Raw genomic sequence first — 12936 nt, forward strand, 5'->3', positions numbered from 1 at the left:
GCTGGAAGATGAGCCCCTCAGATCGGAAGACATCCAATATACTACTGAGGAAGAGCAGAGGACAAGTAGCTCTAGAGCTAATGAAGTGACTGGGCCAAAGCTGAAAGGACACTCTCTAATTCACTCTTCTCTCACTTTTAAGCCACACACAGTCTCTTTCTCTCTCAAACTCCCTCCACCAGTCTTTTTATCCTCTTCTCTCCCCCCTGGCTCTGCCTTCCATTCACTCATTGGCTCCCGCATCAATGTTTTGTGGTGACGGGCAGGTGAGGTCAGGGCTGTTCGTTACATAAGGCAATATGGAAATGGTATTAAACATTGTTTAAATTAATAAACAAGTATATATTATCTCTACATTGGAGGTAAAAGAATGAGAAAGGGACGTATATGCATATATGGTGGTTTTGTGAAATTAGAAGGAAAGAATGGACCTGGGTTTTTAATAAAATAAGAAATACAATAGGAATTGATATACAATTGTCTCCTATGGTTGCCTTTAAACATTGTTAAACAAGTAAATAGGGAAGAAAAATAGTCAATCACCATAATAGTAACTATGGCAAGGTTAGTAATTGCAAATAATTGGAAACGTGACAATCAAATCAATATGGCGGAATGGTACAGAAAAATGTGGAATATGGCAACTAATAATAGATTTTGTGATATGAAAATTAGAAGAGGTATGTTAAAAATATTAGAGAAATATGGAATCCATTTCTGGAACATGATCTGTTTAAAAGGAAGGGGTACATACCAAGAGATGAATCAATGTATTTTTGGAAAGTTATGAGGTGGCACAAATTGTAAAGTTAAAATATTGGAACCTGGTCCTGAAGGGGAGGGTGGCACAGGGTGGAGGTGAAATGTAAAGAATGACAGTGTAGAAGGATAGTGAATTTAAGGAGTGTATTGTAACTTATGTTTGAATGTTTATTGTCTTTTTTCTGTTATATAAATAAAAAAGTAATAAATAATTCCGATGATGTATGCAGCTACTCAGATATGATATTGAGGATGGTGAAATCACTCAAGATTGAGGTATTTATACCATTACCTCCAAAAACAGACCCAGTTTTTGAAAACAAAACAAAACAAAAGAACATTGTTCAGCCAATTGAGATTCAACTACTCCAAATATTATGTTACCTAATTAAAGAATCCTAGAAAAAGCCATCTTCCTTGCCACCATCATCAAAGAGAATAGAGAACCTGTATAAAGTCCAGGAAGAGCGTGCATATTTCCTATTCAAGCATCCTCAGCCAAATTCAATAATTGTTGAAGTCTGTCAAGCCAGGTCTAAAAGTAAACCTTATTCAACAGGATGTAAATGGATCAGATTGGAAGGTGTGTGTATTTTACTTTTGCTCTTGGAAAAAAATTGGCCAACTATCAGGGTGCAGTGGGAACCTAGGATCACTTTATATGAGACAAAATCCAACCACTCGTGCAAAGTTTGCCAGAAGAGAAAAGGACACTAGCCATGACATTTCAACAAGTGGCTCTTTTGCTATCCGCTCTTGAAAACTTTCCATGGACTGCACTGCAGGTAATGTCTGCACCTGTTGTTGAGATTGTGGTGGTTGTGGTGCCTCGCACAACAATTGCTTCATACAACGATGAATTCGCACAGCAATGGGTTTCTTTGAGGAATTTCCCCCATCGTTTAACGATGTTCTCTATGGGGGAATTTCACTTAACGATGTCCCTTTTTCGCTCCTGTAAAAGTGTCTTAAACTGTTAGAAACCTGTTTTAAATGCTTGCAATCGTTAGCCCACCTCCTGAACCCTATGCAAACTTAATTTGGTGTTGTTCTGACTCTTCGTTAATTTTTGGTGATTTTTTAAATTCTCCATTGAAAGCCTTTGAATGGTCCGTTCAAAGGCTTTCAATGGAGAAAACAAAAAATCACCAAAAATTAACGACGACTCAAAACACCACCAAATTAAGTCTGCATAGGGTTCAGGAGGTGGGCTAACGATTGCAAGCATTTAAAACAGGTTCCAAACATTGTAAGACACTTAAAAATGAGCGAAAACGGACATCGGGAAGGACTTCAAAAGCACTGAAGCCGGCTACAGTGCTTTGGAGCTCTTCCGTTTTCGCTCATTTTTAAGTGTCTTACAATGTTTGGAACATGTTTTAAATGCTTGCAATCGTTAGCCCACCTCCTGAACCCTATGCAACCTTAATATGGTGTTGTTCTGAGTCGTCGTTAATTTTTGGTGATTTTTTGTTTTTCCCTCATTGAACTCTATTGAACTGTCCGTCCAATGCATTTCAATGAGAGAGAAAAAAAATCTTTTTCATTTCACAATTTGCACGGATTTTTATGTTGTGATGTTTCAAAATCAAATTCATATTTATTTACCTTTTCTCATTGGAAAAATGTGAAAATATATTCAATTTCAGGTTTTTCAAGGTGTTTTTGCATTAGTTGAAAACATCACACAAAAAATTTCTCTGCCATCAAACTGAAAAAATAAAACTTAGGTTTTTGTGGTGCTATTTTTTTAGCATGATGATTGTTCACTGAATACTTGTTACAGACAAGTGCAAACCATTATTCACCTATTCATTTCACATTCAGAAGAATTTTTAGAGATGGTGAGCTGAAATGTCACCATTTGTCTATGATTTGAGCCATTACATGAACACTGTCAAAACTATATCTTGTGGCGGCTTTATCACCACAAGTAATTTGTACCACTGCTCCATTCCACAATGCAGGTGCAAGGTTCCTTTATTCCTAAAACATTTCAAGTAACAGCTGATGTGGGTTTTCCATCCAGAGTCCGTAGTCAGAGACCCACTCTTTCATCTTTCCTTTTGAAAGGGAGGTGTTAATGGGGCTGTGCCATATGCTAACATTAGGAACATGGTTAAAGAAGTATACACACTCTCTTTTATCACTTGTATTGGCATTCCTGGGAATTTTCTCCACTGGAGCATAGATACAGTCTGTTTTTCTGAAGGTATTGATTTATTTTTTTTAGTAGACAACATAAAATTAATGGAAAATTACATTTTCTCCCCACTTACAGGTAACTGTTTTGGTCCTTTTTGCTCTGGCATTCCTCACCTGCATTGTATTTCTGGTAGTCTACAAAGTTTACAAGTATGACCATACCTGTCCAGAAGGTTTTGTGTTCAAGGTAAAGCATATAATATCTTTAAATAAGACAGTGGGATGCTCGTATATCTTTTTGCGAGAAAAAATGTGGCCAAGATCCAATTGATTTTTACTACACAGAGAAGCAAAATTAGCTGTGACTGAGGCCCTGGTCACATGAGGGATGTGCTCTCTAGTTATTCCCCAGTGTATCGTGCTCCCCCCTCCTCTGGTCGCACGATACACAGTCAAGAGGCCAGCAGTGTAACTTCAGTTTATTTTCCACTCCCTGGGAGAGTTGTGTTATTTTGTACTTCTGCTGTATCAGTGCATTCCTTACCAGAATTGCCTGTGCATGAATTGCCCCACTTCTTTTCAGAATTGAAGTGGTGAAAGTGGCCTCCATTATTTCAGCATGTGTGTTATTAATTTTTATTTGCACCTAATACATTGATACATTGGTAAAAATACGTCACAGAGCAACTGAGCCATTGCTGCAGTATGGCATTTTGACATGCTGCTTTTTGTCACTCGCTGTGAGGACACAGTCGGGATTGCAAGGGGGGGGGGGAAAAGGAAATGACAGATTAAGCTGAAATGCAGCGGAGATGCTGGGGGAAGCAGACAGACCAATGTGATTCTACAGGAACCCCCAGTGGAACAGAAAACATATTCCCAAATAGAAAACCTTTTTCGATGTATCATTAAATCGGAAATAAATTGTTACCACTAAAAGTTCTTGGGATGTTTGCCCTGGTAATATATACACATGACCAAGAATCAGTACAACAGAAGTATGGAACGTATTGGAAGAACTAGAGAACATTTCCCTTGTGTGATCATGGCCTAATTGATGAGGTGTTGGTTGCTTGCCTGGCACACACTTGGTGCCATGTTAAGGTGGCTTCTGCAGCTTTGCTTCCATATACGGTAGATAGCATTTTGGCCAGTAATGGATGAATAGAAAAACTAAAGGTAACATGGCAAACTTATAAAATTATAAAAGGTGTGAAAAGTATGACTAGAAATTTTCTTCTTTTCACTTCTAACTTTGTCATAAAACAATTGTTGTATGATTTAAAACAAAACAGGGGCAGAAATTCTGTGTGTTTGACAATGTTTTGGTACTATCCCAATCATTTCAGTAAAATTTTCTGAGAGAGGAAGGCTGTGCTATCAATTAATGAAAATCTGTTCAGTATATTAATCTTTTGCCTATTCAATTGATAGAATTTAAATAAATTGTGCAGATTTCTGTCTATTCTGTTCTCTAGAACAGACCTCATATAACCGATAGTTTATCTCTGCAGTGATAAATGCCATAGTGGTATCTGCCTCTGTTAAGGAACATGAAAGGATACATGTCTCCAACAGTAGACTGATATGCTCTTTCCACCTTAAACCTGGGAGGTTCTAATTCAATTGTTGGTTACTGGATATGGGTTAATAAAAAATATTCAGTATTTCTTTACCTGAGGCTGGTAATGCCAAGAGTAAGAGTACCAGGCAATGCTTGTTATTAGGCCAAATTAGTATTTGTGTTGAAAGGCATATGCTGACCAGGTATTTCAGTAGACAAATATCTCTGGGTTTTTATTTTCCTGGACATGTGCTGAAATTAGAATACTGTAGCATGAATATATGGAGTTTACCTAAAATGTGAATGGTTGATCTGTTGACATTCATATCTCACGTTAGAATCAGAAATAATCATTCTTTTGTTTGTTTTTAAGCTTGAGATTCTGGGACATTTCCAGTAATGCTGATTCTGAAAATAGGAAAAGGAACTTAAAAAGTAAAAAAATGGTTTCTGAAGTGGTGCTTCACTTGAATAAGAATACCCACGTCCCAAGTTTGTAATTCAATGCACACTTCCCAGATGGGGTTTCCCTCAGCTCCATAAAGCTTACTCCTAAGTAGAGATTATTAAGATTGCATTGCAAGAAACATTTTGATTCTCTGAGGATTATATTGATTGTTTCACTTTTTTTTTGTAAAAACCTACAAAACTTCTGTAATTAAGGATGAGTGCATTTTCTAACATTCTGCCTGGGAAGCTGTCAAGTGTTGGCAGAGCATAGCATTCCACCAGGGTAACAATGCTGAATCAAGGCTTGTTGCTATTAGAGAAGTATAAATTGCCATTGTAATAGGCTTACATCCACATATACAAGGTGATCTGATGACTCCTTATGTGAGTGAGAAGAAAGCCAAACTGCTTGCACAGTGAAATATTATAGACACTGAAAATCTGTTTTAAGATGCAGCTTGCAGTATCAATATATAAAGACACAGAATCTACTTTTATGGGGTATAAACTAGCAACCTTTTGAAAATGTTTTTTAAGATACTGAAAAATGGTTACAGGAGTAAATAAAATTCTTTAAATGAGACATGTTTTCACACTAAGCCTTAACATACTTCCGCTTCCTATTTTTACCAGTTTGGGTCTGGTGAAAAACTGCTGTGCATCTTTTAAATGTTGGGGTTCTAAAATGGGCATTTAAATCTGAAATTCATCTAAGGATAGATTATTTTTATAATTTCAAAAGAGACAAGTGTTGAACTTAATTCTGAGGAGGGAAGGTGCTAGGAAGTCACACATTTATTATCAAGTTGAATACTCTTTAGCAGTCAGAGGTAGCATGGAGGTGAGAAGCTTTATTTTGTTTGTCTTAGAGTGAATGGGAGAAAAGGGGGACGAATGATAAGATGCTGCTGGTATAATTGTAGGGAGAGACCAGAAGACAGCAGTGCTGCATACATATGTTGGACATGAGTGGACATGAGTGATATAGAACTCACATCCTTCAAGCTATCTTCATTTTTATTTCCTATCATAAATCTTTTCTGTGTATGCCTAACTCTTTGACTACAGTCCTGTTCATTAGTTATCTGAATGTGTGAGAAAGCAACTGTCTGAAGAAGTGGAGTCTGCATTATCCAGACAGTCTCCTACTGTGAGCCAGAACACACTCAGCCTATGCACCCACCCTAAGGTTGTGGCTCAAGTTGAGTGGCTACAACAATGGAGCAGTCTTCTCTACTTCAGTCACTTTAATCAGTTTTGATCCCTATTCAGGTCTTACTTACCTGGCTTTCTCTAACATGCTCTTTTTAAAAAATACATCTGCATTCAAATGTAGATATTTTTGAAATCGAAAAGTAGCCAAGAAATAACATTAATTATCCTTAAATGATGGTTGTCTTTCAGAACAATCAATGCAGTCCAGCTGGATTAGAGAATTACTACTCTGAACAAGACTCTAGTGCCAGAGGGAAATTTTATACAGTTATAAACCACTACAACCTGGCCAAACAGACCATCACACGATCTGTATCTCCATGGATGATGGTGCTTTCAGAAGAAAAACTGTCTGAGCAGGAGACTGACGCTGCTGAAAAATCAGCTTAGAATGATCAATCTTCTTAATTTGAAAGTATCAAATGGGCCTTCATGAAATGTCTCGTGGTTCCAGATAATTTAGAGGTTACTCATATTTATGGTGCAAATTGCTTAGTTTGCTGATAACTGCTTTGCAAAAAGAAAAAGAAAAAAGAAAACGAAAGCTTAGGCCATTAATGGCAAAGTGCATATTGGCATTGCTTATGCTTTAATACCAATTTCTCTTTCAATGAAAATAAACTTTGATACATTCTTGCAATTTAGAAATTTCATTGAGCAATTTGACAAGAGAGATTTGCATTTTACAGTGTGCACTGGTGTTCTGTGTTTTAAAATCAGTTTTGCAGAAATAACAGTTAGCTAGGAACTGTATCTAAAATTGGCTTGAAGCTCCAAAATGAATTATCAAGAAATAAAGTTGGCCTACTTTTGCTCACTGTACCAAGCAAGTAAGACAGCATCAAGTTTTTGCAAAAAGAATGCTTACTCATTGATTTGTTATAGCTGTGACTATTTCACTGCATTACCACTATGCCTAGAGAATCATGTATATTTACTTGCACTGAAACACAAAATATACACTAGGGAGCTGTACATTAGAATGGTGATATTTAGAAAATGTGTAAGAATGTTAAGCATGACAATGTTTTCAGAATAGAAAATACACTAAAGAGTAGTGCAGCCCTATGGAAGAGAAGAAAAGCCTTTCACTGTAGATGTAACTCACAGTGCAATTTGTCCAATGACAGCAGGAGTAATTTTCTTAGAATTTTCTCTTTTTGTATAATATTAAGATATTTCCCTTTTTAAATATTGTGAAATCCATACTTCGGCATTTTCTAATGTCTAAATATTAAGACTGCATTCTTAAGCATATATACTAGGGAATATGTTCCACTGAACTCAGCAGGACTTTTACATACATATCTGTAGAACTGGATGGAGGAGAAAAGTGTATACCTGCATTAAATCTTCCAACTTGCCACCCGTTGCTGTTTGATATGGCATGTGAGGAGTAAGGGTGGAATGAAGGTAAAGGTAAAGGTTCCCCTTGACAATTTTTGTCCACTCGTGTTCGACTCGTGCTCATCCCCGTTTCCAAGCCATAGAGCCAGCGTTTTGTCCGAAGACAATCTTCCGTGGTCACATGGCCAGTGCAACTTAGACACAGAACGCTGTTACCTTCCCACCGAGGTGGTCCCTACTTGCATTTATATGCTTTTGAACCACTAGGTTGGTGGGAGCTGGGACAAGCGACGGGCGCTCACTCCGTCCCGTGGATTCGATCTTACGACTGCTTGGTCTTCTGACTCTGCAGCACAGGCTTCTACGGTTTAGCCCACAGCGCCACCACGTCCCTTAAGGGTGGAATGAAAAGCAGGCTGTTTCTCAAGATAAAAAGAGCACAGAGAAATGTTATAGGCCAGTGTTAAAATGGTAGCTGAACTTTTATTATGTTGACAGATTCCTAAATTCTTACATTTTTTTTTAAAAAAAGCTTTCTAAATACATTTCATTAACTTTAAACATGGGCATAGTGGCTTAAGCATTGATGGTCAATGTGTAGTGGAATGCTGCAGCATGCCTGGACTGAAAACAGGTTAGAGTTGGCTCTGGCCTGTTCCTCACATCTCCAGTGTTGTGCTACTGTGCTGTGGCTGTATTGTAGAGACATCAGAGTAATGTTTCCAACCAGTGGTGGTCATGTTGCAAAAGCATCACTGTTTAAAAAAAAATACCACACTAGAATGACTTTGGACTCAATTTATGTCACTGTAATTAAACCATTTAGCTAACTACAGCTGTCATTTTGATTATGTTCTGAACTGCTATATTCCAGTGGACATGTCAAAAGTTTCATTATTTTCATAGAAACTTGTTTTGCAAACATGAATATTTCTCTTTCCCCAACATATTTAGTAGAACAAACATGGTTAGTTCCACTTCTAGGTTATGTTTCTTTTCAATACATTTAAGCAGCACAGTCCACTTAGAAAATGCCAGTTGCTTTTCCATTTGGAAATTTTTTAGCACAGGACATAGTTATGTGTTGTAAAATATATTTTAGTATGTCAGTATTGCTGTGTGGAATGTATAAGAGCAATAAATTATGTGCCAAATCTTTCTTTTGCATTTTTAAAAATTCTGCCCTGTATGAATGTAGTCAACAATACCATGTTTGTATTTCCTAGTAATCAGTACTTTGTTGAATGTGAATGCACATGTAATTTTTGACATTTTCACTCTGTAAAGTAAAATATGATCATGTTTCTCAAACTCAGTATGTTTGCATACATGGATACTGAACTTAAGAGAAATCAAAACTGAAGGATTTCCATTGTTCCATTTGCAATAAAATTCCCTCTAGTTTTCCCAGACATATTGCAAATTATAATTGTGCTACACAGCAATGGCTGAAGAATTTGGATTATTTGTTCTTTGTGGTGGTGTACAATGTTTTTTTTTAATTTTTAAGAGAAGACAGCAAAACTCATCCACTGTAAATTGCAGTGTCAGTTGTGGGTGAACTCATTCCTTTACAAAACAAAGCAATTTTGGACTTTCTGCATAGCTTCAGGTAGGTTCACTTTGGCCAGCAGTTAAACTGTTGTAATTTACAACAGATTTTTGTATCCAAAATTCTTGGACATAAATGCATTAGATATGTTCATGTTTCATTACACTGCAATGATATGTATATTATATGCTTCACATACAGCAACTTCAAAACTGTGACAAATAAATTTTGTGTTATCTTCAATACAATTCTTGCAGTGGGACTCACTGCCTTGTTAATTGACTGATATTACAGGACTATAACATGCAATTCATATGAACATTTTTTTAAATTTAGTGAGAATCGGGGGATTAAAATAAATATTGGATAGATGGCTAAAGTGTCTCCTGCTCATTCACCACAACAGTTTTGTTTGTGTACATTTCACTAGCTCCATGATGTCCTGTTGAAATGACTGTCATTACACTTTTATTGAGATTTCCCTGCCACTTGCCCGGTTTCAGTCTGTTAGCTGTTTAAAGATTTGTCCTGTTCCAGGAAATTATTGAGTGCTGTATAAATGCAACCCGAGTATTTGCCTCAAGAATGCAGATGTGTGTAGATTTATGATGTAGGTGTATGAGTAGACTTTGTTTAGAGGGGCGGGGTACAAGTCTAAATAAAGTAAAAAGTAAAGTAAAAAAAAGATATTTCCACCATGATGTTTTATGAAATACTAACAGTGTTGCAGGGAAGACATCTTCAGATTAAACATGGCTTCAAGCAAGCTTCAATCAAGGTTAGCTACCATACCAGTCCAGGAATAACAAAGAAAAAGAGCACATGACAAGGAAGAAGAGGATCCACACACGAAATCCAGCATTGTTCTTGATTGCCTGTAGAAAAAGGGGAAAAAAAATCTAATGCAAGTACCATGCACAGACCACAGTACAGTGGTGCCTCGCTTACTGATCGCTCCGTTTAACGATGAAATCACTTAACGATGGGGTTTGGGCCATAGCCAGAGCGATCGGTTAGCGATGGCCTCTATGGGGATAAATCGCTTTGCGATCATGGCAAAGCGACCCTTGCACGTCCGGGAGGAGGTGGGAGGATCCACCCGGTGGGGAGCTAAGGGGGAGCCTCTCATCCCGGCCAAGGGATCCCGTGGAAGCCCAGCCTCCACTGGGAGTCCCCCACCACCACCACCACCGGCCTCTCTCTCCTCTGCCGGCTTCCCCCTTTCGCCTTCTAGCCCGGAGTCTGTCCTCCCCCCTCCTCGCGAGGGGTGCCTCTTGCGAGCCCCCCCGCCTGCCTTGCCTTAAAGGAGCAGAGAGGGCTGCTCCGCCGCTGCCAGGCTCCCACTCCAGACTAGGAAGCGCGGCCCCGCTCTCCTCGCCTCCCCTGCCTTCCCTCTTTTTTTCCCCCTTCCCTTCCTTCTCGCTGTCTCGCTCTCTTTCAAGGGGCTGTTTCAAGCGGGCGGAGCTCAGGGCCCTTGACAGCCAATCCCGGCCGTCCAGCCTTGGGCTCCGTTGGGGCGAGGGGAAGGGGAACGTGCACCCACGGAGCAGAGAAGGCTCCGGGGCTGACTCGTCATCAGACAAGCAGGCTCCGGTCGTGGCTGCTCCTGTTCCTGCTGCTGGTGCTCCGCCGCTGCCAGGCTCCCACTCCAGACTAGGCAGCGCAGGGAGCGCGGCCCCGCTCTCCTCACCTCCTCTGCCTTCCCTCTTTTTTTCCCTTCCCTTCCTTCTCGCTCTCTCCCAAGCCAGACTCAAGCGGGCGGAGCTCAGAGCCCTTGGTGGCCAATCCCGGCCATCTGGCCTTGGGCTCCGTTGGGGCGAGGGGAAGGGGAACGTGCACTCACACACACACACACACACACGCAAAAACACACACACCACACACTCAGTGGAGGAAAGCAGTGGTGGGCTCAGGCAGGCAGGAGAGAAAAAAAAGAGAGAAGAAGGAATAGCTCCCTCGACAAGGAGAGCAGATGAGAACATTGCTCCTTCTCGCTTTTGCAATGCAAAGTTTAAAAAGGGTCTGGGAACTTTTCTTGAACAGCTGATAGGCGGTTTCAAAATGGTCAGGGGCTGTTTTGCCTCCCTTAAGAAGCACCGAAAATGGCCACCCCATGGAGGATCTTCACTTAAGGTTAGTTTTGAAGCCTATAGGAACGCATTAAACACGTTTTAATGTGTTTCTATGGGCTTTTAAAAATCGCTTAACGATGAAATCACTTAACGACATTTTTTCCGGAACGGATTAACGTCGTTAAGTGAGGCACCACTGTATCTGATTCAGGAATGGGCAGAACATAATTCAGTATGGATCTCAAATGCTAAGGAGATAAAAAGAAGTAGGTATTTACATTCTAGTAATGCATGAATTATGTATTTTTAAGAGCAGAATATAGCTGAAACTAATAGGGAATACAGGCTGACTTGTTGACCAAGGCAGGTATGAGTGATGTTACAACATTTAGATAGATGTGTGGAACATTGTGGATACAATCTGAACTGTGGAACAGGGGAATGTCCCTGAAAAGTGCCTTCTATTGCTGAGAAGGGAGAGCGAAGGGGAAGGAAGAATTGCTCAGAAAGAATATTCATAAAGATTATGGATTAAAGGACTGCACGTTGGGCCCAAGGCAGCAGATAGGATTACACATGTTGAACTCAAGGTAGCACGTTTGATTAAACGTATTGGAAACAAAGTGACAGCTACAAGTTAAGATTTAAACCTGTAATGTAGGAAGGAGCAATCCTCTAAGCTTTGCAGACCACTGCAAATAACTTAATGAATATAATTACATGTTAAAATAATGTGTAACTGTCGAAGCTTAGCCCCTAACTCTAATGAATTTTTGAGTATTAGCCTGTGAGTAACTTCTAAGTTGTTGAGACAAGTTCAAATTTCCTTCCACTTTGGGGAAATTTGGCTCTTTCTCCAGGACACTTTATTTATTTATATATTTACTAACTTCCTTATTTAATTTATATCTCGCCTTTTTCCCACTGAAGGTACTGGCAGTGTACAACAACTAAAAATACGTATGTTTAAAATCACAATAAAGTAAGATATTCATTTTTCCCCAAAAGATGTATCTCTAACACTAGGCAAGCCTACAAAAAGATTTCTACAATGCTGTCCTCTGCAGGGCTGGATTGAGATCCCAGATCTCTTTGGATAGATGGCTAGAGCAGAACAGCCATCCTCTAAGAAAGGAATTATAGCACAGAAGGCTCCAAAGTTTTTCTGCCTCTCTGTCCTGGTGGTGAATAGGGAGAGGATAAATTTAGCTCCTCACATTGATTTTTCCACACCGTGGCTTGGCAGCCAGCTTCCTAATTAAAACTTCCTGCTGCAGTTCAAGGCCAAATTCTAGCAATGGGGAAGCAGCTCAACTGGTCATTTGCAAGATTTAAGGGCCTGTTTTATTTTCTCATAGTAGTACGTACTGCATGAACTTAAGAACCACTCTCAGCCAAGGATGTAAGGACCATCTTGCTCTTCAGTGCCACACACTGGGGAAGACCGTTCCTCAGAATGAGGCACTGCAGTGAGTCTGCGTTGGAGAATTGTGTTTTTCAGAAGAATAACAAATACTATTTAAGCTTCAACTAACCTTCCTGAACCACAGGAATTCTATTGTATGGAGGGCTACCATTAGGTTTAGAGTTTAATATCTTGTTATTTCCTACACTCACTGAGAATTCCAATGTCTCTGGAGCTCAACCTACTACCAATACACACAGTGTGTTATTTCTGCTTGGAATCATGGTTTGTGGCATGTGCCTAAGCAGTGTGTGATATTTTTGTCCTAATGTATTACATTGGCTGGGACAAAAAGGATCACACTGAAAAAAAGCAACAGCCTTTTCTCAGCCATTTTTAAACCATGTTAAACCAGCCATTTTAA

At 39.4% G+C, this 12936-nt stretch overlaps 2 protein-coding genes across 11 annotated transcripts in view; one reads left to right on the forward strand and one right to left on the reverse strand.

Moving 5' to 3' along the window:
• The window catches only part of NSG1 (neuronal vesicle trafficking associated 1), a 29519-nt gene extending 20236 nt beyond the window's left edge, over window positions 1-9283 (forward strand). For all 3 annotated transcript variants that reach the window (XM_020813312.3, XM_073001041.2, XM_020813313.3), the window contains exons 4-5: window positions 3044-3154; window positions 6326-9283. In XM_020813312.3, coding sequence (XP_020668971.1) covers window positions 3044-3154; window positions 6326-6526 — 312 coding nt within the window. In that variant the 3' untranslated portion in view covers window positions 6527-9283. The remainder of the gene's footprint in view (window positions 1-3043; window positions 3155-6325) is intronic.
• The window catches only part of STX18 (syntaxin 18), a 124926-nt gene continuing 118608 nt past the window's right edge, over window positions 6619-12936 (reverse strand). For 4 of the 8 annotated variants that reach the window (XR_013545561.1, XM_073001036.2, XM_073001038.2 and 1 more), the window contains one exon: window positions 7947-9910. Coding sequence is in view for 5 of the 8 variants with exons in the window: in XM_073001036.2 (XP_072857137.1) it covers window positions 9805-9910 (106 nt within the window). In the remaining 3 variants the exon portion in view is untranslated. Of the gene's footprint in view, window positions 9911-12936 lie in introns of all 8 variants that reach the window. The other 4 variants (XR_002302292.3, XM_073001037.2, XR_013545562.1 and 1 more) reach the window with 3 other exon arrangements.

Source organism: Pogona vitticeps, chromosome 5, assembly GCF_051106095.1.
Source record: "Pogona vitticeps strain Pit_001003342236 chromosome 5, PviZW2.1, whole genome shotgun sequence".
Lineage (NCBI taxonomy): Eukaryota > Metazoa > Chordata > Lepidosauria > Squamata > Agamidae > Pogona > Pogona vitticeps.